The sequence below is a fragment of the Hibiscus syriacus genome, unplaced genomic scaffold (genome assembly GCF_006381635.1).
Source record: "Hibiscus syriacus cultivar Baekdansim isolate YM2019G1 unplaced genomic scaffold, ASM638163v2 tig00110503_pilon, whole genome shotgun sequence".
NCBI lineage: Eukaryota > Viridiplantae > Streptophyta > Magnoliopsida > Malvales > Malvaceae > Hibiscus > Hibiscus syriacus.
This window is the reverse complement of record NW_024062764.1, coordinates 4,454,778-4,479,672: the sequence shown is the minus strand read 5'-3', so window position 1 is coordinate 4,479,672 and position 24,895 is coordinate 4,454,778. Positions and strand designations below refer to the sequence as shown.

At 35.1% G+C, this 24,895-nt stretch overlaps 1 protein-coding gene, 1 long non-coding RNA gene and 1 pseudogene across 2 annotated transcripts; 2 read left to right on the top strand and 1 right to left on the bottom strand.

The window, feature by feature from the left end:
- Positions 1 to 7,638: 7,638 nt before the first annotated feature.
- LOC120129740 (zinc finger protein GIS2-like) lies at positions 7,639 to 8,225 on the top strand. The gene has a single exon (XM_039147171.1). The coding sequence runs from the start codon at positions 7,654 to 7,656 to the stop codon at positions 8,179 to 8,181; it is 528 nt and encodes a 175-aa protein (XP_039003102.1). The 5' UTR covers positions 7,639 to 7,653; the 3' UTR covers positions 8,182 to 8,225.
- A 5,603-nt stretch (positions 8,226 to 13,828) lies between these two features.
- LOC120129571 lies at positions 13,829 to 20,436 on the bottom strand (annotated as a pseudogene).
- On the top strand, positions 15,272 to 18,676 carry LOC120129572. Its single transcript, XR_005516756.1, has 3 exons — positions 15,272 to 15,410; positions 16,523 to 16,534; positions 18,665 to 18,676. It is a non-coding gene; the product is annotated as an uncharacterized LOC120129572 (long non-coding RNA).
- Positions 20,437 to 24,895: the final 4,459 nt, after the last annotated feature.

Sequence of the window (24,895 nt, the reverse complement as noted above, 5' to 3'; positions counted from 1 at the left end):
AAATAATAAGGTAAGGTTTCCGATCGAAGTGATCATGTTTCATACTAGTAGCAAGAACGCTTAGCATCTGCACGACACAAGAAAAATTCCTAAATAAATAGAGGATAAGCTAGCCAGAATTGAGAGAGAATAGAAAGAGATGCAAGAAGAAATGAGGAGCAAGAAATGAGGAGCAAGTTGGCACAAATTGAATCTAGTATCGCAAACTCTCAACTCGATCTGCTGAACAAGGTGGAAGAAATATTTAGGAGACATTCGACCATTGGAAATACTATAATGGAAGACCACACGCATCCTCCGATTTTTACACCTATTCACATTTCTGAGCACACCTCTGCGCATCAAGAAATTCGATCACCAGTCTACCTCACTGTTGAGAACCCACTATATCAGGCTGGAGCTTCATTCCCCTCTGGTTATCCTACTGCTTCTGGGTTGAAGCCAGGAGAACTCTGTACTGATAATGAGGTCCCTGACCTAAATGAATTAGCTGAAAAGGAAAAGCTTATCCAAAGATTGAAAAATATATAAGATGTGATAAAATCTATGGAGATGGTCGAGTCATTCTATGGGTCTGACGCCAAAGAGCTAAGTTTGGTTCCCGATCTGGTTTTCCCACCAAAGTTCATGATTCCAGATTTTGATAAGTACAATGGGACCACATGTCCTTCATCTTACATCACCATGTACTATAGTCGGATGGTTGGCTATGTGGAGAATGAGAAGTTGTTAATCCATTGTTTTCAAGACAGTTTATCTGGACCTGCTTCCAAATGGTATAACCAACTAAAATGTACTCAAATTCGTTCTTGGAAAGACTTATCTCAAGCCTTTTTGGATCTATACAAGCACATGACTGTTTTGGCCCTTGATCGAACAACATTGCAAAGCATGGAGATGAAGCGCAACGAAAGCTTCCAACAATATTCACAAAGATTGAGGGACGTTATCTCTCAAGTGTATCCACCAGTGATCGAAAGGGAGTTCGCTACTATGTTTATCAATACATTAAAATATCCCTATATTAATTACATGATAGGGGCTTCCACCAAGAATTTCTCAGACATTGTCATGTGTGGAGAAATGATCAAAGCAGCTATCAGGAATGACAAGATAAGAGGCTCTGATGGTACTGATATCAAGAAAAGAGCTGAGGTCAATACAATGAGATCTTATTCATCTAATCCAAACCCTATAGAATGACCCGAGAGAAGACTCTTATTGGTGAAATTTCAGTGACATATGAAGAACTACTCACATTACTAGTTGAGAAGAATATCGTGACTCCAGTTCAGTCTAAACCGAAAGAACCCCCATTTCCTGAAGGGCATGATGCTAATACAATATGTAGCTACCACATGGGAAGCTCGGGGCATACTACTAAGAATTGTGTGGTATTGAAGCGCAAGGTTCAGAATTTAATTGATTCGGGGGTATGGACATTCGATGAATGATGGGGCATTATGATGCAAACTGAGAAAAATCATTGCAGCCATTAGGAACTTTTGATGCACTCGCATATTGTCTAGTTTTAATTTCTTTTCTTTCTATTTCGTTAAAAGGTTTGTAAGTCACTTGACAACCGAACATATTAAATAAAATGCTATCTTCTGAGACTATGAGCAATGAGTATTTTTCAGACTCGAAATTCTTTAAGTATCCACTGGATTAAAAGCTCTTTCAAAAAAACAGAGTTATAGATCTTTGACAAAATAATAAGATTGAAAACTGATAAAACAAGGACCCTTGACCTTACCCCAGATAATACATTCGAACACCATACCATTCTCTTGCAGGGACCAATATAGTCTTCTCCTCTAATGAGGAAATAATCAAGATGTTTGGCACTCAGGTATGAATAGGAGCGGACAACATGGGGCATCTCTTGTGTATGACATTGTAAAACTGCCTAGACTACACTTCTGTTGAAGACGTTCAGTGATGATACTAATCTTCGAAAATGAAATGGTGGATTAGACGAATTTAGTTTAGGACAGTTGTATGGGAACAGAACTCTAAATTTGGGATTTCCTTACCACCAAAGACACCTTGACTATAACAAGTTCTTCTCGATAAGCTTAAGAAATCCTAAATCTGAATACTCAAAAAGTTAATAATTATTATTATTACAAATTATACAATAAAGCTGATCTATTCCACTAAATTAATTGGTTATAGAGGCAACTCAAAAGCTTTGACTTTATGAATAGATTGCATTCAAACCATGACATTGATCGGATACCTAGCACTTCAGTGTTTGTTCCACTACGATTGTCAAGCTGAATACTTTGTGATGAGAAGAATCCTTCAGCTATGCTTGAACAAAGGCAAATTAAATAAATTACAATAAATAAAGGCTATAATGCATATGCTTGATCCAATAATGAGTTTCGATGAAAATGGACTAAGGGATTTGAGGAACACCTGTTATAGTCGATTTCACACAAGCACTCAAGAAATTTATACTTTAGACTAATGTCTTTGCACTACCTCTTCTAAAGGAAGTCTATGAAGCTTGAACAAATGAAAAATTTCAGAGAACCAAAATAGAAGTGTTCTAGAAGTCTAGTAATTGATTGTTCTAGTTGTGTCATTTTGTCCACATCTGATTAAAATGCCAAGCTGAAAAGAGGGGCATGTTGTAAGGTTCACAAGGACCAATAAAAAAGAAATGACATGGTTGATGACTGAAACATTAAAAACTTTAAGGAGCTAACCTAAAAACCAATCCATCAATTTTGACACTTGTCAAAGAGTATAACTTTGAAAGATTAAAAGAGATGTTGATTCTTTTGATATTTAGTGAACTCACGATCTATAATTTGCTTCAATTGTGGGCCTAAAAGAATGACATTTTTCTTAAACAAACTTTCCATATTTTGGAAATAAAAAGAAAGAAAATATTTTCAAATAGGACAATCCCTCTAGAGAGTTCAAATTGGAAATTGACAGAGGTCCCTCAAATTTAGAAATTCATAATCATAAATCGGACCAAAGAATTTGAATGTTAGAGAGCAAGAAAAGCATTTTTTTGCAAAGAAATGCAATGGTACACCTTGGTGTGGGAGGAGATTGAAGGCAAACAGATCAAGAAGAGAATCAAGATTTCTTGAGCACCTCTTCGCTGCTATTAATAAAGGAAAAAAATTCATTACACATACATGAATTTGCATCTTTGCATCAAACATCCATCATCATGTACAATAAAAACTTTAATTTTCCCTCTCACAAGGGTACCATTAAAATTTATCTTGAAATCCTGTCCTTTTCAAGGACATTTTCTATTCTCATGGGGACATTCGGGATAGTTGCATTAAAATACAAGTTTTTTACATATCTTTCAGGGAAAAATAAGATTAAAAGATAACAAGACGTCTTCAATGAGAAGGAGCAATCATCTTTAGATTCAACATTTTCAAACAAAAATTGTCTCGCCTGAGACATTCTCATTTAATACAGAAATTTTATCTCACTTGAGATTGTTTTTCTTAAAACAAGATTTATCTCGCTTGAGATAGTTTTACTTGAAACAGAAATTTTATCTCACTTGAAATTGTTTTTCTTAAAACAATATTCATCTCGCTTGAGATAGTTTCACTCGAAACAGAAGATTTATCTCACTTGAGATTGTTTTTCTTAAAACAAGATTCATCTCGCTTGAGATAGTTCCACTCGAAACAGGAGATCTATCTCACTTGAGATTGTTTTTCTTAAAACAAGATTCATCTCGCTTGAGATTGTTTCACTTGAAACAATAATTTTACGTCACTTAAGATTGTTTTTCTTAAAACAAACCTTGTCTCACTTGAGGGACCAACATTTCCTTTGCTTGATTCATAACATTTTGAATCAGTGACGCCTGATTTAAGGGATTAACATTTCCTATTGCTCGATCCATGGTATTTCGAATCAATAAAAGTCCTTCGGGCCATCAGTAAGTCTTTTGAGCATGATGCTTAAATCCTTCGGGTCATCTATAAGTCTTTTGAGAAAGATGATAAGTCCTTCGGGCCATCCAGAAGACCTTCGGGCAGGATGTTTTCACATTTCCTTTGCTCGATTCATGACATTTCGAATTAGAGACGCCTCACTCAAGGGACCAACATTTCAAGTAGAGAATTCATAATGAAGAAGAACTTGTTCAACCTTTGCTCAATTCATGACATTTCGAATCAGAAACGCCTCACTCGAGGGACCAACATTTCCAGTAGAAAGAACATGATGAGAAGAACCCAAGACCTAACTGATACCCAACCAACCCAAATAGAACCGGACCCAAACCAAACCCAACTCGAACCCAAATTAAAGCCTAACCTAAACCTAAACCTAACCCTACTATAACCGCCCCAAGCCCCCATCAACTATCGCCGATCTCTACACCAACCAGAGGAATACCACTCCAACACTCCACGCTACCTACAGAAACAACAAGCAAGCAAACAAGATTTTATCATTTCATTTATTCTATGTAAATGGGTATAAAACCCTAGCAAATACACTATAAACTGGTCCCCAATTCCTTTTCTATTCAAAAAATCAATAAAAAGCAAGAAAAAAAAATGAAAGTTTCAAAGTTAATTTTTTGCTGGTATTTTTTTATATTATTTTGTAGCTTTCGAAAATATAAAAAAGAAAAAGAAAATGAGAGTTACCTTTGACTAGGCACGTCACCGGCGTTTGGAGGGTTGGTTCACGGATCCAAATGGTGAGAGGGTGTGGTGTGTCCCCGGGACCAACATACTTTGGTTTGGGCCCGATCCAACAACAGACAGTGGAGATCCGGGCGGTGGAAGTCGAAAGGTTCTCGATTTATTTTGTGGCGTTAGGGGTCGTGTTTCACAAAATCGAGCCTGAATCAGTGACCATCACATTGAGAGAAGCAGGCTCGTGAACTTTGGTGGCCAACAACCACCAGTAACGGTCACCGACGGTCGACGGGGACTAAGATGGTAGCCGACGACGGGTCGATTTCTAGATAGATGTGAGAGCCTCTCTCTCTAAATTTTTTTTAAAAAAAAGAAAAAATGAAAACTATATAAAAAAAAGAAAAAGTTGGTATTTATAACAAATTTCAGGGAAAAGTTTTGTTTAGTCCCCCAAGTTTTCGCGTGTTTTATAAAATGGTCAATGAAATGGACATGTTTCATAATTTACCCATTTTTGTTTGTGCTTTGTAACTTTTGGTATAATTACTATTTAGTCCCCCACTTTACGTGTGTTTTTTCATGTTAGTCACTTGTAGGGACTTTTTTGTGATTTACCCTTTTTTATGCATGTTATACATTTTTAGGAAAAATTGCCTTTAGGTCCTTGTAGTTTTCACCTTTTTTGCATTTTAATCCCTAAAATTTTTTTTTATATTTTTTTAGATTTAACCATTAAATTTTGATTTGTTTTAATTTAGCCCTTGTTACGTTTAATTTATTTCCTTTAATCCTTGTAGTTTTGTAATTATGTGATTTAATCCTCATTTTTTTTATTTTTCTATTCATTTGATGTGTGCTTGTTTATTTGATATAGTTAATTGTGTTAATTATAGCTAGCGTTTCTTAGTTTTTTAGTTAATTAGTTTTTTATATTTAGTCCTTAAATTAGGATAATTTTTAATTTGGTCCTCGTTTTTGCTCGAGGTTCCAATTTAATTATTCGAATCTTAAAATTAATTTAAATTAATATTAGAGCCTCCATTTTAGGTTATATTTCAAATTAGTTTTTTTAACTTAGGGAATAATACGAGTTGGCCCTTGCCTAAATACTCGAGGGACCATCTCTGTTATTCGATTCAATAACTTATTTAAAAATCAAATAGGGTAAATATTAGAGCCTACATTTAGGTTTAATCCCCTAGGTTCCTTAATTTTCGTAATTTGACACTTTAAGCTAGAAAAAACCTTAATTTACCCTTAGCTTAATTAGGATGAATAAAAATTTGTTTGATTGCATTTTGTTTTAAACCTAAGGCAATGATCACTTATTAGGGAATTAATGGTATATCTCCCGCAAGTATGCTCAGGGGGTTGTTTACTAGTAATTCTCGAAATAGGTCGACATCCTTTTCAAAACTGCATCATGATTTCTAAAATTAAGGCAATATCCGGTTATTATGCACAATAGTTGATCTCCAGCATTAATGCTAGGGGGCGAATGCTATCGACCTTAATAAACGTATACCTTTTTTCAAACTTTGCATCCGTAATGATTTTCAAATTAAATAAAGATCGAACTCAAAATTTCCGATTTTAAATATTGGGTAATCAACTAGGTACCAATTTTTGGGCGCTTGTGGGGGGTGCTAATCCTTCCCCACTCGTAACTGACTCCCGAACCTGATTTCTGGAGTTTTATAGACCTCAAAACTTGGTATTTTGATAAAAATAAAATGTTTTATTAAAATCACCCTGTTTTTATGGTGTCCCAAACGCACCTTAAATGATTGGTGGTGATTCCTCATATTTCAAAATTCTTTTCAAGAGAAAAAACCCCCGAGTCGGTATCGGTCTTTTTCCCGCCCGGGAGAAAAATGGTGTCGACATAGGGTAACGAACATAAATGGTCCTCAGACTATATGATATTATTTTGTTAAGTCCTTTGACTATTAAAAGTTGTAAAATGATCCCTCGACTATATAGTATTATTTTATTGAGTCCTTTGACTATTGAAAGTTACGAAATGATCACCCGAGTATTTATATGTTCCAAACTCATCCTTTTCCGTTAAAAAATTGACGATCGTCTGAGTTGGATATTTACCTGCTGATTAGGATATAAGAAAGTCATATTTTAATGATGTACACTAGCAATGTAATTGCTTTTAAACATTGGCTCGACGGTATAATATTTCAAGCATTGACTAAACGATATAATGTAAACGAAAAATTGATCCACAAAATACAATTGAAACGGTTCTAAGATCAAATTTTATCATATCCTAATTAACATGTTAATGTCTAGTTTAGATGACCACTAGTTTTTATTTGAAAAATGATGAGTTTTGAACATATGAATAGTCAAGTGGCTATTTTGTAACTTTTAATAGTCGAGGACTCAATGAAACATCGCTTTGTAATCGAGAGACTATTTTATAATTTTTAATAGTTGAGGGACTCAACAAAATAACAGCCTATTATCAAGGATCATTTGTGCACTTCACCCTAACCATTAGTTAACATATTGATCGAAGTAAGAATTTAATATCAAAATGACAAATGCAAATTTGTTATTTAAGTCTAGGGTAAACTACACATTTAGTACCTAAACTATAAATTTTGGCCCGTTTAAATACTCAAACTTTTAATTGTTTTCAAAATCATACCTACATTTTATTTGTTTTATTTTAGTACCCCACTATTAGAAACTTAACGCATTTAATACTTAAACTATCAGTTTTGGTCTGTTTTAGTACTTAAAATTTAAAAACAAATACAAATTATAACGTTAAATTTTGAATGTGGTACTAAAATGAAACAAAATATAAACTTTTGGTATGATTTGAAAAAATTGAAAGTTTAGGTGCTAAAACAGACCAGAATTAATAGTTTAGATACTAAACACATAATTTACCCTTTATGAACCCCTCAAATACAACTATAAATATACATGCATCTTCGTCAAATTAACATACAAATTATCACACCATTTCTCTTCGATTCTTTCAATGACTGAGACCTCAAACTCCAGCAACTTATCATCTTCATCCGACAAGCAATCGGACCCCAAACCCACTTCGTCGGTAAAGCTATTCGGCTTTTCACTGACTGAGAAAGCTGAATACTTGGGAGAAAGCAGGAGATTCGAGTGCCCGTTTTGCTGCCGGGTATTCGCAAATTCACAAGCACTTGGTGGGCATCAAAATGCTCACAAAAGAGAGCGTCTAAGAGCAAGGCGAACCCTGCTTCACACCCATCATCATCAAAAACAACAACAACAACAACAACGATTCTTGGCGGTTGCGCCGCCCGTTTTAAGCGTCGTCCATGCTGTACGGTCGGTGCCGCAAGGGTTGACAACCAACGCCGCCGGTAAATTCGTGTCGCAACGGCCACTGCTGGTTCGTTCGACACCTTGTGATCAGTGCCCCTCTCGGATTTACATGGCGCGGTCATTGCATTTCGCTGCATCAGCACCTCCGGAAGCGGACGTTAGCGTTGATCTTCATCTTAAACTATCTCCTTCAGGTTGTTAGATATGATTGTAACAAGGATTTTATATAACCCCTTTTTTCTGTTTAAATCGCGTCATCGTACTGTTTTATTAAATATTTGCTCCATTATAAAATATTATTTTATTCAGTTTCTCAATTGTTAAAGGATAAAAAATAATCATATGATTATTTATTATGTTTTAAATTTATCTTTTTTCATTAAAAATTTTACGGTTATCTAAGTTAACGTTAACATGATGATTGAGATATGATAATTGATTGAGATTTTGAGATCATATTTTATACATCACAGTCAGTAGTTTAATGTTTGGCTTAGAGTTGCGTCAATTTTTAACAGAAAATGACGAGTTTATAATATAATGAATAGTTAAAAGATTATTTTATAACTTTAAATAATTAAAGTATTCAAAAAAAATAACATTTTAGTCAAAAAAATCATTTTATAAATTTTAATAATGGGAGAACTTAATATAAAAAATATCCCGTAATCGGAAAATGCTCAAAGAATTTGGTACTTAAACAAGTTATGTTCTTCTAAATTTTCTATTCTTAGGTTAATAATCGAATTTTAATTTCATTTATTATTTTCCTATCTTATTGCGGTGTTAATCTTTAATTATATAATGATATAAAGTTGTACTATATGTCATCGTTTATTTTATACAAAATCTTTAAATCTATTAAAAAGTTATAAAAACAATAAGATATTAAAAAAATATTAAAAAGGGTAAACTACTGGAATAATTATTACCTTTTATATTTATATATTTTTATTTACTAAATTCAAAATAGTTGATTTTTGATCAATTATATTATTATCACTAAATTCAAAAGTTAAGTATATTTTTGTATTTATTAAAAAAATAACATATGAAACTAAAATTTAACCATTAATAACACATACACACCTTGCAGATATAGATACTCAAACTCAAAACATCAAACTCTTTTTCAACTACTAAAATCACATAATAAAGTTATGTAATTTTTTTTAATTTGATCAATAATAATATACAAATATAAAAGATAAATTATTGTTCTTATCTACTAATGATAAAAGATAAGTTACTGTTCTTATATACTAAAAGATAAGTTTAATGATATTTAAAAAAACAGATAATAAAAATAGAACCGCGAGAATAATATAGTAATTAAATATATAATTAACTCTTGTATTTTTAACAATTTGAGATAAACAAGATAAGGTACAAAACATTTCCAAGAACACTTTCAGAGGCAAGTTGAGAAAAACAAGATAAGGTTCAAAACATTTTAAGAGATAATTCGGTACAAATAATATATTTTAAAGGTAATTAAACCAATTATTAACAAAACAAAATTTACAAATACCACGGTTAAAAATACATAAAAAAAACTTATTTATAGAAAAATTATCAATAATTTGAAGTAAAATTCTTTATTTTTTGTATAATTTCTTTTAGAACTGCCTTCATTTTTCTTTTAGAACTGCCTTCATTTTTCTTTTAGAACTGCCTTCATTTTTTAAAAAATATTTAAAATAACAATTTAATCAATGAAATGTACCTTATCAAAAAAACTTTAATTGAAATCTTCAATTTTACAATTCATGTCACACCCCAATTTAGGGTCAAATTATAAGTTTTTGAAATTATAGGCAATTTTAGAAAGTTGTAGGAAATTCGGGGACTAAAATGCTTAATTTTGAAATATGATGGCTATTGTGCAAATTTGACGATAATTGAGGGACCCAACCCTAAATTAACCCATTTTTATTTGGTTAGTTAAAACCCAAATAACCCAAAATCCCCAAATTAGAAAACCCCCAATTTCATACCCCAACCCTAGTCGCCTCCTCTCTACCGTGATTCGCTTCGGTCCGACCTCCCTTGTCATGTTTCATCACCACCAGTCGAACTATCGTCCTCCAGCGATCAGTCCCCAACCGTCAATGACCCCAATCGAGCGTCGAGCGTCGTTAATTGAAAAAAAGGAAATCCATTTCATCGTCGTCGCTTCTCTCCCCGATTTCGGTCGTTCCACCTGCCGGTGAACCTCACGCTAGCCAGTGTTGTGTTCCCCGGTCAATCCCGATTAAAACCTAACCAAAATCGTGGTCGCTTGTTGCGTCGTCGTTGACCTTCATTGGGGTAAGCTCGGGTCTATAGTTGGTTAATTTTATTTAGGTTTTGGCATGGTTTTGGACTGATGTTTGGCTAAATATTGCTTGTAATTGGTTAATTGAAGTTGTATGAGTAATCCACCGATCACCCCGGGTCTGTTGTCGCTGCCACGCACCGCCGCGTGCGAGTGGGGCTCCTCCCCAGCCATTGTTTCTTCTAGAAACGGTCCAGGTGGACCGAACCGCCCTGAACCAATCTAAATCGATTATGTTTGACCCGATCGAGTCAACTCGTCTAATTCAACTCGTCCGCGTTTGACCGTTGACTTTGACCAATAAGTCATATTTTATGTTTTTCAACGTCCTGAGTCCGAATCCGAAGTTTGTTTTGCCAAATTCGCACTCGGTAAGTCGTTTTTCAGTGTTTTATCTACGAATTCAATTTGGTTTTTCGATTAAGTTATGTTTCTAATGTAAATTTGTTTGTTATGTATCCAATAAATTATTGGAAGTTGAATTCAAGTTTGAGAGTGATCGAATGGAGTTTAAATGTTTGATCGGTGGAGAACGAAAATCGAGGTAATATTTTACTACCTCTTTACATATTTTATGGTACATGTTGATAATGGATAAACACATGGATGTATACGATTGGTTTATTATGCATGTTTGGTTATAGATGGAATCGAACCGAATACAACTTAAGTGATAAATTGGTTAAGACTCTATTGAATTACATAAAGGAATTGGAACACTGATAAGAAATGATTTCAAGTACAATGATTAGTCTGAAGAGCAAATAATGTCAGAATTATTAAATTCTAATTATTTTCGTTAAAAGGTTTAATATCGGAATCACCTGATTATAAAATTAAGAAATTGTCCCTATGGGGTAAAAGTGACCTGGACTGACCTGAGAGCGAAAGTACCTTGAGAATTTGTATTTTTAATTCGATAAATCAATATTTCATCTGTTAAATTCATGATCTGCTTCGATAATCACTGATAATTGGATCTTAACATTCGAGAAGGTACAAGACCTATAATTGTTAATTATTAGCAAGCACTGAAAGACTAAAATATTGGAAGTATTATTATTGTTTGAATTATTCAGAAAAATGGAATTAAATAGAAAGATTGGATGGAAGGAAAGGACTAGAATAACCTTGAATTATAATTTTACCAAAATACCCTTGCACTAAAAAAAGACCATGATTACCCTTAAGAGCGAAAAATAATGCTGAAAAATATATCTGACCAAATTACCAGTAAAGGTACATATGTTTGGATTGATTTGAATTACCGAAATATCCTCGAGCTATGAAATAACTAAAATAACTTCTAATGTTCAAATGACCAAAATACCCTAAACTCTAAAGGAACTAGAATACTTTGAAGCCTAATTTATCGGAAGTAATGTCACTGATAAAATTGAATGGAATGACAGTAATAGTGTAAAAAGAACTATGGATGATTATGATAATGGAGACAACCTGAGAACTCATATGTTGATTCACTTGAACCTTGGAATCATCGATTAAATTATTGATCTATTTAAAAACCCCAAAAATAAACTTCTACATTTGGAAATTATTAATACGTCGATCTCCTTGTTTTTGAATGATCATTTGAAGAGTAGATTATTAGAAGTGCGACACGTCACTGAAGTATTTAAATGATGGATTATCCTCAAGTTTTGAAATACCTAATGTGTATAGACCCCAAATGACTAAAATAACCTCAAATGTCGAGATGACCTAAATACCTTTATGACTTGGATTAAGTGAATGCCTTTGGATAGACTATAGGAACATTGACGAACCTAAATGATGTACTGCCTCTAAAGGTTATGGAGCATGACCCCAGCCGTCGGACATTTTGGATACTACTACAACGTGGAAATGAAATAAATACCAACGGAATACCTATTCGTCTCCTCAAGAACTGATCAATAATGATTATGATATTGATCAGACCAACTGGTGTTGTCAATAATAAGAAGTGAATAATAGTGAATTATCACGGCCCTAATGATTGCCAAATATTTCAGTATTAAGAACTGTAGTTTAATTGAACTCGAAATCCTGATAATTCAATATATAATCTTGAATACCACAAATCATCGCTCCATCATTTCACTGTCACTCTTACGAGATTTTACAGGATCATGATCTTAATATTACAGTTTACTGATAAATCTGATTTCTACTGGATAATGTATGGGTAAGATTCTGGAGTATAGAGGTTCAGCTCTGATAAAGCTGGTAAATCCTTACGGACCTAAGGAGATCATTGGGTAGGCCCATAGGCCTTAAGGTACTCCCTTAGGGTGGCTCCTTTGTTGTTTGCTTAAGGTAAGTCCTTATGGATGCAGTTCTGAGGAACTACAGACAGTGTTCGGTTGGCGGGTATTATTGTGTTTTTAATATATATTTTAAACTACAAATGTTTATAAAGGATTTATATACGTTACTCTATTTTGTTAGAACACACTAGACATACTATTTCGATCTCTTAAACTTGGTTCTCTGAATGTTTCCTCTGAACTGAAATCTTCATGTCTTTACTCGAAGAAATATCAGTGAAACCTCAGCTCATTCTGAAAACATGTAGACGTCTGAATCAACAAGGAAATTTTATTGCTTTCCATTTATATGCATATCCTTCAGCATCACTTGATAATTTTGTATTACTGAGCTTTCCAAAGCTCACTCTTTTACTCTTCATTTCAAGTTAAAAAAATCGTTTCAGCATAGTTATCAACTTCAGTATGGGAAATTCCATTGGCTTGGGTTGAAGAGTACAATACAAGAGAAAAATTAGGACATGTAGGTCACATTTGACTTATTTATTTATATCGAATCTGGAACTTGTATTTATTTATAAATTGTTTTATGATTGTACATGTTTTAATAAAAATTTAACTTTTTTTAAATTTTTATTGCGGGTTACTCTGATAACCCTAATGTGACACCTCGAATCAGATCTAGTCACCCGCATCAATCTGAGAGTGTTACAATTTAGATTTTTTTTAAAAATAAAGATACTAAAAATATTTAAATTTTGATTGATGCTTCCTCATCAACAAACTTTTACTGTAAACGGAATTGTCATTTTTACAATCAGAATTTTCCAAAAAGATGGTAGAATTCCTAAAATATAATCCTAATTACAAAAAAAAATAAAGATTATTTTGAAAAAAAAATACGACACAAACAAATTGAGTAAAAAAATAGATATATTCATATCCGACACTTACATTAGACACAATCTAATATTAGATTGGTTATAATTTCCAAACATATATGAAAAGAAAAACCTTGAACATAGTTTCGAAGACTCGCTTTCGTCAGAAATTATGGCCCAATATGTGTTTCCTCACTCGTAATCCCACGAGTTCCATCCAACAAAAAAAAACCTTGAACATTAGAAACGAAATCAATCAAGAATGTTGGCAACTTTCAAACGTAAAGCTACAAATTTCAAGAACAAGCTCTTGAAAACTTGGCCTCATATCACAGGTTATATCCCTACATCACGGGGCTGGGGTATATAAGAACATCACATCAAGTAAGAGAACTCAGACCTTAGTTCTATTGCAGTAAGGACTCGCAAGGACCTCTTTGCGTATATCTATACCATAAGACGTCGAATCTATCATTTTGTCCTACATTCAATGATCTTGGTATCAGTTAAAACGAAGCAAAATACGTCTAAGTTGTAATTTATTTGTGCTATCTGATGCTAGACCATGTCAACTTCTGTATGTATAGGAAAATGCCGTCACTAGTACCGATTGGATCACTAGACGAAATAATGTAACTAAGTAGAAGTCAAGAAACATGAGCAAACAATAGCCAAAAATGCAGCTGACCAAACCAGCCATGGATGCTGGCGTAGAATCGAGTCCCTAGAGCAGACACTATCAAGGTCAAATCATGCCCTCTAAACCAAGCACGTTACTAAGCCTACCTATGGGAAGTTTCGACAGATAAAACTTTCAGAGGGACGTTTACCTTGTAAAACCGATGCGGATGTATTGACATTAAACTGTAAATCAACTTCCATTTTGATGCCTTGTAAGATATGCTTCCAATTTCCCTCTTGCAGATAATATAAGACCTAAAATCGCACAGGCATCAATGTTATTATCGTTTCACATGCCAAATTCATGAGAAAACATGGAAACTTTATGACCAAGTATGTGGACTTTATTATATTCATCCATATTCATAACAGTATAGCACAGAGAAGCTCCATCTGGAAGGACGAAACGAATTTACATGGTTCAATCGAAATCCAGACAAATGACAGTTATTCTGTTTCTCTGTCAAATGCAATGAATATTCAACTGTCCCATATGAGACCATGACATTTTGCATGGATACAAGTCGATGGCCATTTTCACATAATTTTCATTTTATAGAGGAATCAATGACAAATTATGCACTCAAACATGCACAAAGCCTGTTGGGGGAGAAAAAAACCATGCACATGAGCTCTGGATTTGCATGTGAACAATATGTACCTAAAAATAGAGCCGAAGGCTTCCCTGGACGTGATTTAAATTCGGGATGAAACTGCACACCAACATAAAATGGATGACCTGGGAGCTCCAGAACCTGCAAAACACAAAAAAGAAGAAATGAACTTGTTCGTTTCTTGGCTATAAGGAAAAATTTGAAATCGCATTGAACTCAACAGATGGATACACACAACAAAATAAGTTCAACAAGAGGGAAAAATGCACATGTAAACCCACCTCCATTCTTTTCCCAGTTTCATCCTTCCCGACAAATTTTAGCCCAGCTTCTTCAAGAATACCGATGACATCTGGGTTTACCTGCAGCGGTGTCATATAAAAGGGCAAGAGATCATATTGTAAAAGATGAACTTATGCCAGTAAATCCAAGTTTTCTCTTCTTTCCAGTTGAATCAACTTGACTAACCTCATATCTATGTCGGTGTCGTTCATCTACATAATGTGGATTGCAGTACCTAGCCGGTATAAAAGATAATTTATCATGCATGGCAATCAAAACAGACGATTAGAAGCAGGAGCAACACTGGACAATAAAAAACTGGCTTTCGTTTTGGTGCATAAAAAGGGTTTATTTTACCGACCAACATCTTGATAAATAATTCAGAAGTAACAATTTCAGTCGCAGCGTTTGAAGAACTTTATAAATTAAACAAATCAACAGAATAACATACAATTTGGAAGTCACACAATCAGGGTTCTGAAATAGTGTTCTTCGAGATCCCAGTCTCATTGTGCTTCCCATATGCGTCCTGGAGCCCTGGCACAAAAAATAGAAACTAATCTCACGCTATATGCACTCGTGGAAGATGTATGAAAAAGTACAATGAGCAAGATGATATACTTCGGGCATAAAAATGACGACAGGATCAGGTGTATCCTCATCAAACTCATGACTGTTTGCCTTTTCTAGACCAAGAACCTGGATCAAATAATTCGAAAAGCTTTAATGTGTGATTTGGAAAGTAGAAAGCATGTATTTGAAAGAAAAAGTCACTTACAGATCTGGCATACTCAATGACAGATATCTGCATGCCCAAGCAAATACCAAGATAAGGAACATTATTCTCTCTAGCATATTTTGCTGCCAATATCATTCCACACACCACGATCCCCAAATCCACCAGGAACTAGGACACATTCAGCATTCTGCAAATAACGGTTTGAAAAAATAAATCATTTTCCGCAACACCAGCTCATCTCCAATTCTCTTTAGAGTACGCTGTGCTGCCTCAAAACAGCCCAGTGACCTAAATAGAAAGGGATAAATATTGAACCGGTAATGCATGAACCAATTTAACACAGAAACTTAAGTCTTAAGGACTACGTAAATAATCTATTTTTAACCTAACTTGCAAGAAACTAGACCAAAAAAGTGCTAAACCAAGATAGGTTGTTAAGTAATGAATCTGGCAGTGCAGGAAGTTGAGCATTTAAAACAATGGGTGCAAGTACAACTATAAAAAGGCTTACTCTTAAACTCTTCCATGCAGCAGCATGAGCTTCTGGTGCCTGGATGAGATAGAAAAATGTTTAGACCATCATTTTCGAAGAAATAAAAGAATGTAATAGCAAAAGTGCTACTGGATCAGTACCGATCGGGCAGTATCATCTTCAAGATCTGAAGCAGAGATCCAGTCAATAGATGGCTTCAAAGAGCATGCAATAGAAGCATGTAAAAGTGCCTATGTGCAAAGGAAAACCTTTATAGTGAGGGGTAGTATAAAATAACGGTGATTACCACCGGACATAAACCAGGAAGCCACAAAACTTCTGTATCCAGAAAACACGCAACTAATTAGAAGGCATATGACGATACACAAGGCAAAATTTGGCTTTTAACAAAATGATCTTAGCTTATAAAATATGAAGATGTAGATATGGTGTAAAACAAAGTTATGAAGTGATCCAGATGCTAGCCTCTCCAGCAAATGAAAATTTTGGATAATTGTTTATGAAAACCTTACCGGTTACCACGCCCCATAGTCTAAAAGCATGAAAAGATGGATAATTTAATAGCAATAATAGTATACCAGAAGGCCTTTTCGTTTAACATAATGTGTCCATTGAAGAACAGGATTTTTCTAAAAAGATGTAGTAATGGTAAAAGGATGTCTAAAAGGGCATAAAATTAAGCTAGTATTACACCTTGACGACAGATAGATATGAGTCTGTCAGACCAACATACTTCCCCACCATTGCAATCCTCACCTGCACACAATGATACATTTTTCTATCACAAACGACAGAATTTTTCTATTTCAAACTGGACACAATTAGAGCTAAATTAAGAGTACTAACTGAATCAGTGAGATTATCAAAAGTTTCTGCCCTCCTGTTCCAAGCTTTTAAATCTGGAGGCGCAGCAATGCTGAAACACTTTAAAACTACTTAGTATAACTGGTAAAAATTTCCAACAACTAGTCTGACATGCCAACCAGTAACAAATATAACCTTTTTCCTAGAGCTAAAATCACTGAGATAGAAATTGAAAAAAAAAATCAACTAGTGATGTTCCATACAAAATATTGATTGCCTAGGCCACCCTCATTGCGCAGCAGAGAGTTTAAGTCATAACCAATGAACTTAGTTGTACAACGATAAAAATTAAATTAAATTAAATTGAAAGGCTGGAGATGATGGAAATTTTCAACAAAAACTAACCTGAGCAAATTCAGCTGTTTCAGAATTGAATGATGGGCTTTTTGGTTCTGAAGCGATAGCCAATATGAAACATCATTAAAAAATGTGAATGAGAGACTAGGAATCCTTAAGTTCCATAGAAATGGAAGCTGTGACGGAACATACTCTAAGCAAGAGAGGAATATGCCAAATTTTGGGAACATCATGAATATTTAGAATGTTGGCAGCCTGTGGAGAACAACAAGGAAAAAAAACACAATTGATAGTTAAGATGACAAATCTAAATCAAAAGAATAAAAACCGAATTTGGCAAACAAATTTACCTCCACGTGACAAAATTGTGAAAGTTTCACCTTTGTATTATCCAATAAAGGCTGTAAGTCACCAACCAAAAGGGTATAATTACCATCAGTTTGGGACAAGGACAAATCAAGAAAAGTAGAAAACAAAGCAATCAAAAGGATATCCAGCAAGATAAGAACAGAGAACAAAAGTAAAACCAAGAGCGAAAGCAGAAAAAATGCAATTTAAAAAAAAATATTCATGTGATATGAATGCCAAGTTATATATGACAAGTTCAACAATATATTCTAAGCAAACTTGCATCAAACTGCTACAATGATTGCTAGTTTCATGCCAACCCATTTAAAAACTAATAAAAATGCCTAAAACTGCTACAATATTGAGCCAAGGCAGTAATACTGCAGAAAGAAAAAAAATGCAATGATGCAATTCTTTAAAAAGATTCTAATCACAAAATCCCCTACAGCATGAAAGTACATGCAAGGTATAGTACCTGAGCTGAGCGACATGCAAGCAGATGAGGAGTCAAACCTAATGCCCTAAGTTCTCGAACACTATGTTGTGTAGGCTTAGTTTTCTGCATCATAGAGAGAGGGAGGGAGAATTATTTTCACCACAATTAGTTGCAATGTCTAATAAGGAACTTAACTGACGTCAGTTAAAAAATAAAATCCAAACAATGACCTAAAAGATTCATGTATTATGTATAAGGAAAATTATGGTGTATTACTTGCTCTCCAACTACACCCAGCACAGGTATTAGGCTGACATGAATGAGGCAGAAATTATCCGGGCCTGAGGAAGAAAACGAAATGTATTACAACACATGAAGATTCATATCCAAAGATACTAAATAGACTGATATAAAGTCTCTTTGTGCCACACAATAGATGCATAATCAAATGTTTTAGATTGAGAGTTTAACGGGATGGGAATGGCTACCAATTGTTCAGAAACCTGAACAGTCAATACTTCTCATTTATCAACTTGTATCTGTTTGTACTTGACCACACTGCGAATACATGTCCAAAGTATTTAACCAACTGATCAGCATAGTGTTGTACACTCAAATAATGCATAAGTTGCACCGTTGGCAGCACTGCTTACTTAAGTTGTATTACCAAAGAAAAAAAAAGAATCTAGGCCGATACATTCCTTATTAATCCAGGTTCTCCTATAGGCACAACTTTCTGGCCTGTGACTGACTACATGTTGATCCGAAAGGTCATCACATCTGTGTTGACCAAAATAAGCACTGGGCACCACATGAAAACGCAAATGACCAAGTTGGAAGAAAACGTTTCACAGACAAATCGACGGACAAACAAAACTACAGGGTATTATAAACCTTTCTGGATAAACAGAAAACACTAGCTTACCAACTGAAAAGGACAACTGCCGCAAAGCCTCAATGAATGGCATTGATTCGATGTCACCTAAAGAAACACCCCCACCCCCAATAAAAAGGATCAACCATTTCTCAACCCTCCAAAAAAAGCAAGAAAAAGAAAGGAATAGAGTGAATTCTTGACACGTCTAATGTCTTTAAACAATGGTTCATACCAACAGTGCCTCCCAACTCTATCACACAGACATCTGCAGGACCCTCTTTCCCATCTACAAGAATGAGAGCAACCACCTCGATCCAATCCTTAATAGCATCTGTGATGTGTGGAACAACCTGGGATCATCAGAAAAGTGAAAAGAACATGACTTTATCCTTATCCATAGTCCTTACTGTCTTTAAGCATACAAAAGTAGCAACGTTTTTGGTAATAAGAAAAGTCACCTGAACAGTCTTTCCAAGATAATCACCTTTCCGTTCCTTATCGAGGACGGACTGGTACAAAAATACGATTAGTAATTTTCATCCACTAATTTAACTCAAGTGAACACTGAACAAACACATTAGCATCAACCCTGTAAAAACTAGAATACCTGATAGATCTTGCCAGTAGTAATGTTGTTGTCTTTAGTAAGAGTAACATCTAGGAAACGCTCATAATTACCCAAATCCAAATCAACCTTCAGAAGACCAAACATAAACAAAAAACCAAATTAATTCAATACTATACTGCAAAAGCATCCATTTTTTCGTTCTTTTTTTGGAAAATGCTGTAAGAACAAAATACTAAACGCTAGAGACAAAAGAAAGGGGATATAATAAAACCTCTCCACCATCATCAAGAACAAAAACTTCCCCATGTTCAAAAGGCGACATGGTTCCAGCATCCGTGTTCAGATAAGGATCTGCAATTATGAAAATGAAAATCTAAAATAAACCCAGAAAAGTTAAGAAGCAAAGGAACCAAAGAGCAACCAATAACAACAATAAACACTGAAAAGGGAGAACAGATTGTACAAATCTTCCCCCAAACAAATGCACCCAAAATGCATCATTGTTGGTCGAAAAGAACGAAACCCAGAGGCCTGAACTCAAACCCAAAATAAAACAGGAAAAGATTAAAGAAGAAGAAGAAGAAAGAAACCAATTTTAATGGAGGTGACACGAAGGCCACAAGCTTGAAGGACTACGCCTATGCTGCTGGCTGTGACGCCTTTCCCAAGTCCACTAACGACTCCTCCAGTAATCAAAACGTACTTCATTTATGATATCTTTGAAGAAGAGAAAAAAAAAGAAACAGTGGATTAAAGTTATGGTGATGCTGCTGCAGGCAAGGTGTTCGATTATTTGAAGAAGAAGATGAAGAAGAAAAAACGAAAATGAGGTTTACTGGAAGTCGCTTTCCAGGTTTATCAGCCCTTTTATAGTTTTATATAAACAAATCGGTCTTTGAAAGCATAATAACCGAAACCTTTTTAGGGTACAAAGTCAAGTTTGTAAAAATCCTATCTTTTTTCATTTTTTTCCGGGAAAACAAACACCAGAATTTGCACACACGTGTAATCTTTTTCTTCTTTTAGTTAATTTTTTAAGAGAAAATAACCTCAATCACCAAAAATACCTTATAATATACGATTTAATCAATTTTTTTTAGATTTGTCAAAATGACCAACTAAATCGCAATGCGATCGATAATTCGCAATGCGATCTCCGGTATCGCAAATCAGTTTCCAGATTCGCAACGCGATTCTGACTATCGCATTGCGATTTTCCAAATTCGTGTTGCGATTTTCCTAATTCGCAATGCGAATACGTAAATCGCAACGCGAATTTAGAAAATCGATACGTAAATCGCAATGCGAATACGTAAATCGCAATGCGAACATATAAATCGTTACGCGAATCTGACTATCGCAATGCGATTTACATAACGCCATTCGTATCCAACGCGTATTTTTTTTTCAAATTCCAAACACGAATATATTAATATATCAGAACACTGAACCGTCCATAGTATATCCCGTAATCGCAACTCATAACCTAAAACCCTAAATCACAACTCAGTCTCATCTCCATCTCTCACTCTCTAAGGCGACATCCGTCCCCATCTCCGACGAAATCAGTCCCCATCTCCGACGATATCAATCTCCATCTCCGGCGAAATCATTCACGGTCAGAAATGGAAAATCAACCAAATCAACCACCGAGGGTTAGTTTTTTTAATTATTTTTATTTTGAAATTTTTGCATTATTATTAGGTTTTTCATATTGAAATTGATGATAAGTTTACTGGTATTTTCAATAATAGATTAATCATTTTACTTAGATTGCTTATTATATTCATTCGATTGCTGCCAATACTGTTAAACTGTTTAGTCTTTAATCATGTGAAGTTAGTATTTGTCTTTGTTTTGTCTTTTGGTTGAAGTAATGCAATCCATTCAAGTTTCTTTCAATTTTAGTATTTGAAACCGAGAATGACTATCGCAATGCGATTCTGTCGTTGCGATTTTCATTTCGCGTTGCGATAGTCAAATTCGCGTTGCGATAGTCATTTTCGTGTTGCGATTTTCATTTTCGTGTTGCGATTTTAAGTTTCAGAAACTATTCTTCTTCTGCAAATTGAAACTTGAATGAATTGCATTACTTCAACCAAAAAACAAAGACAAATACTAAATTCACAGTGTTACAAATTTAAGTTTGAATAATAAACTACTACTCTTTATGTTTATTGTTCTTGTTATATCTTCACAGTGTAGTTTTGGTATATCTAACTTGATATGTTTATTGTTTTTCCAGAAACTTTATTCGGCTCAATTGACCTTAAGAAATAAATTAAGCCTGGCCAAAACAATTGCGTCGAAGCTTTCATCTGCACAAAGAAAAATATTTGAGGATACTTGCTTCGGGCCATGGCTAAAAGTACAACATCCGAGTGGAGATGTTATGTTGACCCATCTGTTTCTTCAAACCATGACTAGCGATCTACCAGAGACTATACAACATCGTGATGAAGAGATATGGTTTGATTTTCCACCGGCATATACGTGTTTTGGGCGGGAGGAGTTTTGCTTAATCACCGGTCTACGCTTCGGACACGATGATGTAGATCGGTACACTAGACATATTACCCGTCTATCATGGTTTTCCCGGGGTTTTCCTGAGCTGGCGAATTTACACGTGGAAGATTTGACGAGATTATTGAATAAGAAAGATGATTTTACTTGGATGGATGACGTCGATGTTGTCCGAGTATGCCTTCTAATACTTTTGCAAGCTGGCTTTTTAGGCAGAGAGGCCCGACAACCTATTCCTAATGATCTAATTAAATTGGTAGAGGACCTAAATGCATGGAACACGTGGGGTTCGTATCTATGGAGAGCTACATGGAATAAGTTGTCGTCTGCCTTTGATGATTGGAAAAGTTTGCGTGGCGATGGTTCCAAATACACTTTGTCAGGCTTTATTTGGGCCTTTAAGGTAATAATTTTTATATAATGTTTCCAAAATTATAATTAATTCTTTAACAATTACTAATGTTTGTTATTATATTGTTTGTAGATTTGGATATTTGAGGTCTTTCCCGCCATGCACACATATGCATTAAAAACTTCTAATGATATTCCTAGGGCTATTTCCTGGAAGAGGAAACGGTCCTTGCAGCAATGGGAAGATTTACTACCGTATACTACAATAAATAATGTAAGTTAACACAAATACTACCATATGTTTATAAACAAGTTATTACTAGTATACGTTTAACTTTTTTTGAGCTTTTATATTGTTAGGAGGCCAACACTCCATTATAGAGGCTGACACCCACGGAAGCTGAGCTTGCCACTGATTGGTGGAAAGCTAGTAAGCTTTTTTTTGATGGCACGGATGATGAGCAGCCACTACTTCGAGAGCCATCACCTCACCTAGAGCCATCACCTGATCGACCCGAATATACACCTCCACAACGAGAGTCATCACCTATTCTGTCACATCATCGAGCCTCTTTTCCACCATCACCTCATGATAGGAGACCGGCAAAGATGCCACGACGTTTATCTCCCTGTTCTCCACCTCCATCTCCACCTCCACGGGATGAGTTAGGGGAGTTACGTAATGAGGTCAATGCCTTGCGTGAGGAGGTCGGTACTTTACGCGATGACAATGGTGCATGGCGTGTTGAGGTGTCTACTTTACGTGGTGAGGTAGCAGCTCTACGTGAGATTGTAGCATCGTTGCAGAACGAGGTTCATACTCTACGCAACGAGGTAAGTTTAATATTTTTTATATTTAACTTGATGATAAATTTACTCGTAATTTCACTTAGATTGCTTAGTAAATTCATTCGGTTGCTGCCAATACTATTTAACTGTTTATTCTTTAACCCTATGAAGTTAGTATTTGTTTTTTGTTGTCTTTTGGTTGAAGTAATGCAATCCATTCAAGTTTCAATTTGCAGAAGAAGAATAGTTTACTATCGCAATACGAAAATGACTATCGCAACGCGAAAATGACTATCGCAACGAGAGAATCGCAATGCGAAATGAAAATCGCAACAACAAAATCGCAACGCGAAAATGACTATCGCAATGCGAAAATGACTATCGCAGTGCGAATTTGACTATCGCAACGAAAGAATCGCAATGCGAAATGAAAATCGCATTGCGATTCTCTCGTTGGGATAGTCAAATTCGCATTGCGATAGTCATTTTCACGTTGCGATAGTCATTTTCGCGTTGCGATTTTAAGTTTCAGATTCTATTCTTCTTCTGCAAATTGAAACTTGAATGAATTGCATTACTTCAACCAAAAGACAAATACTAACTTCACAGTGTTGAAAATTTAAGTTTCAAGAATAAACTACTACTCTTTATGTTGTCATTGAACCTGCACTAAACCTATATGTTGTCCTTTTAAATGTTTATATAAGTGCTTACTTCTGGAATGTTATCTGATGCATTTTGTGAACAATGATATAATAATGACTTGGGTGAATACCGTGCAAGTTTGAAATATATTTGTCTTTGCTTTCACTGTTTAATATCATGTCTGTTTATTTACTGATTTATGTATTAATTTATTTTTAGCGGCCCGCTAAGGTGGATGCTCTACGTCGGGTTTTTCTTGCAAGACGGAGTTCACGCATCAGACGGCGTGCACGTGCCATTACGTCTCCGTTCACCCCAATAGTGCGAAGAATCCGTAAGAAAAAGCCCGACTCACCTGTCATCGTTCAAGAGGCCTCCCCTATCGTTCAAGAGGCCCCTATCATCCCTCAAGAGTCCCCTCCCACCGTTCAAGAGGCCACTGTCATCGTTGAAGAGGTCCCTCCCAACATTCTAGAGCCTGATTCACACAGTGTAATATATCGAATTATTGAGAAGCCCCCTTACGTGCCAGACATGATGGATGACTGTTGGCTTTCGTATAAGTTACCGGCCAGTACCATTCCGGCAGATGAAGTGGAGAGGAAACAACTACCAGAAACAATTCTGGATAATACCCTTTGGGCTAAGACCGCAGTTGATTTTTATCTACATGAGCGGAGCCAAGGGTGTTACGCTGACATATACAAACTCAACGATGATATGCATTTGTTGATTGAACGGTCTTGGTGGGGTGTATTATTAGGGGTTGAAGACAACGGCTATTTCGATGGGGGGTAAGTCTTATATTTCTTCTTATATTTCAGTTTGATTAATTTTTTTTTAATTTATGTAATTCACTAATATATGTCTTTTTTAAACAGCATATTGATGCATGGGTGACACGTCTTCTAATTGTAAGGAAATTGAAGAAAAATATAAAA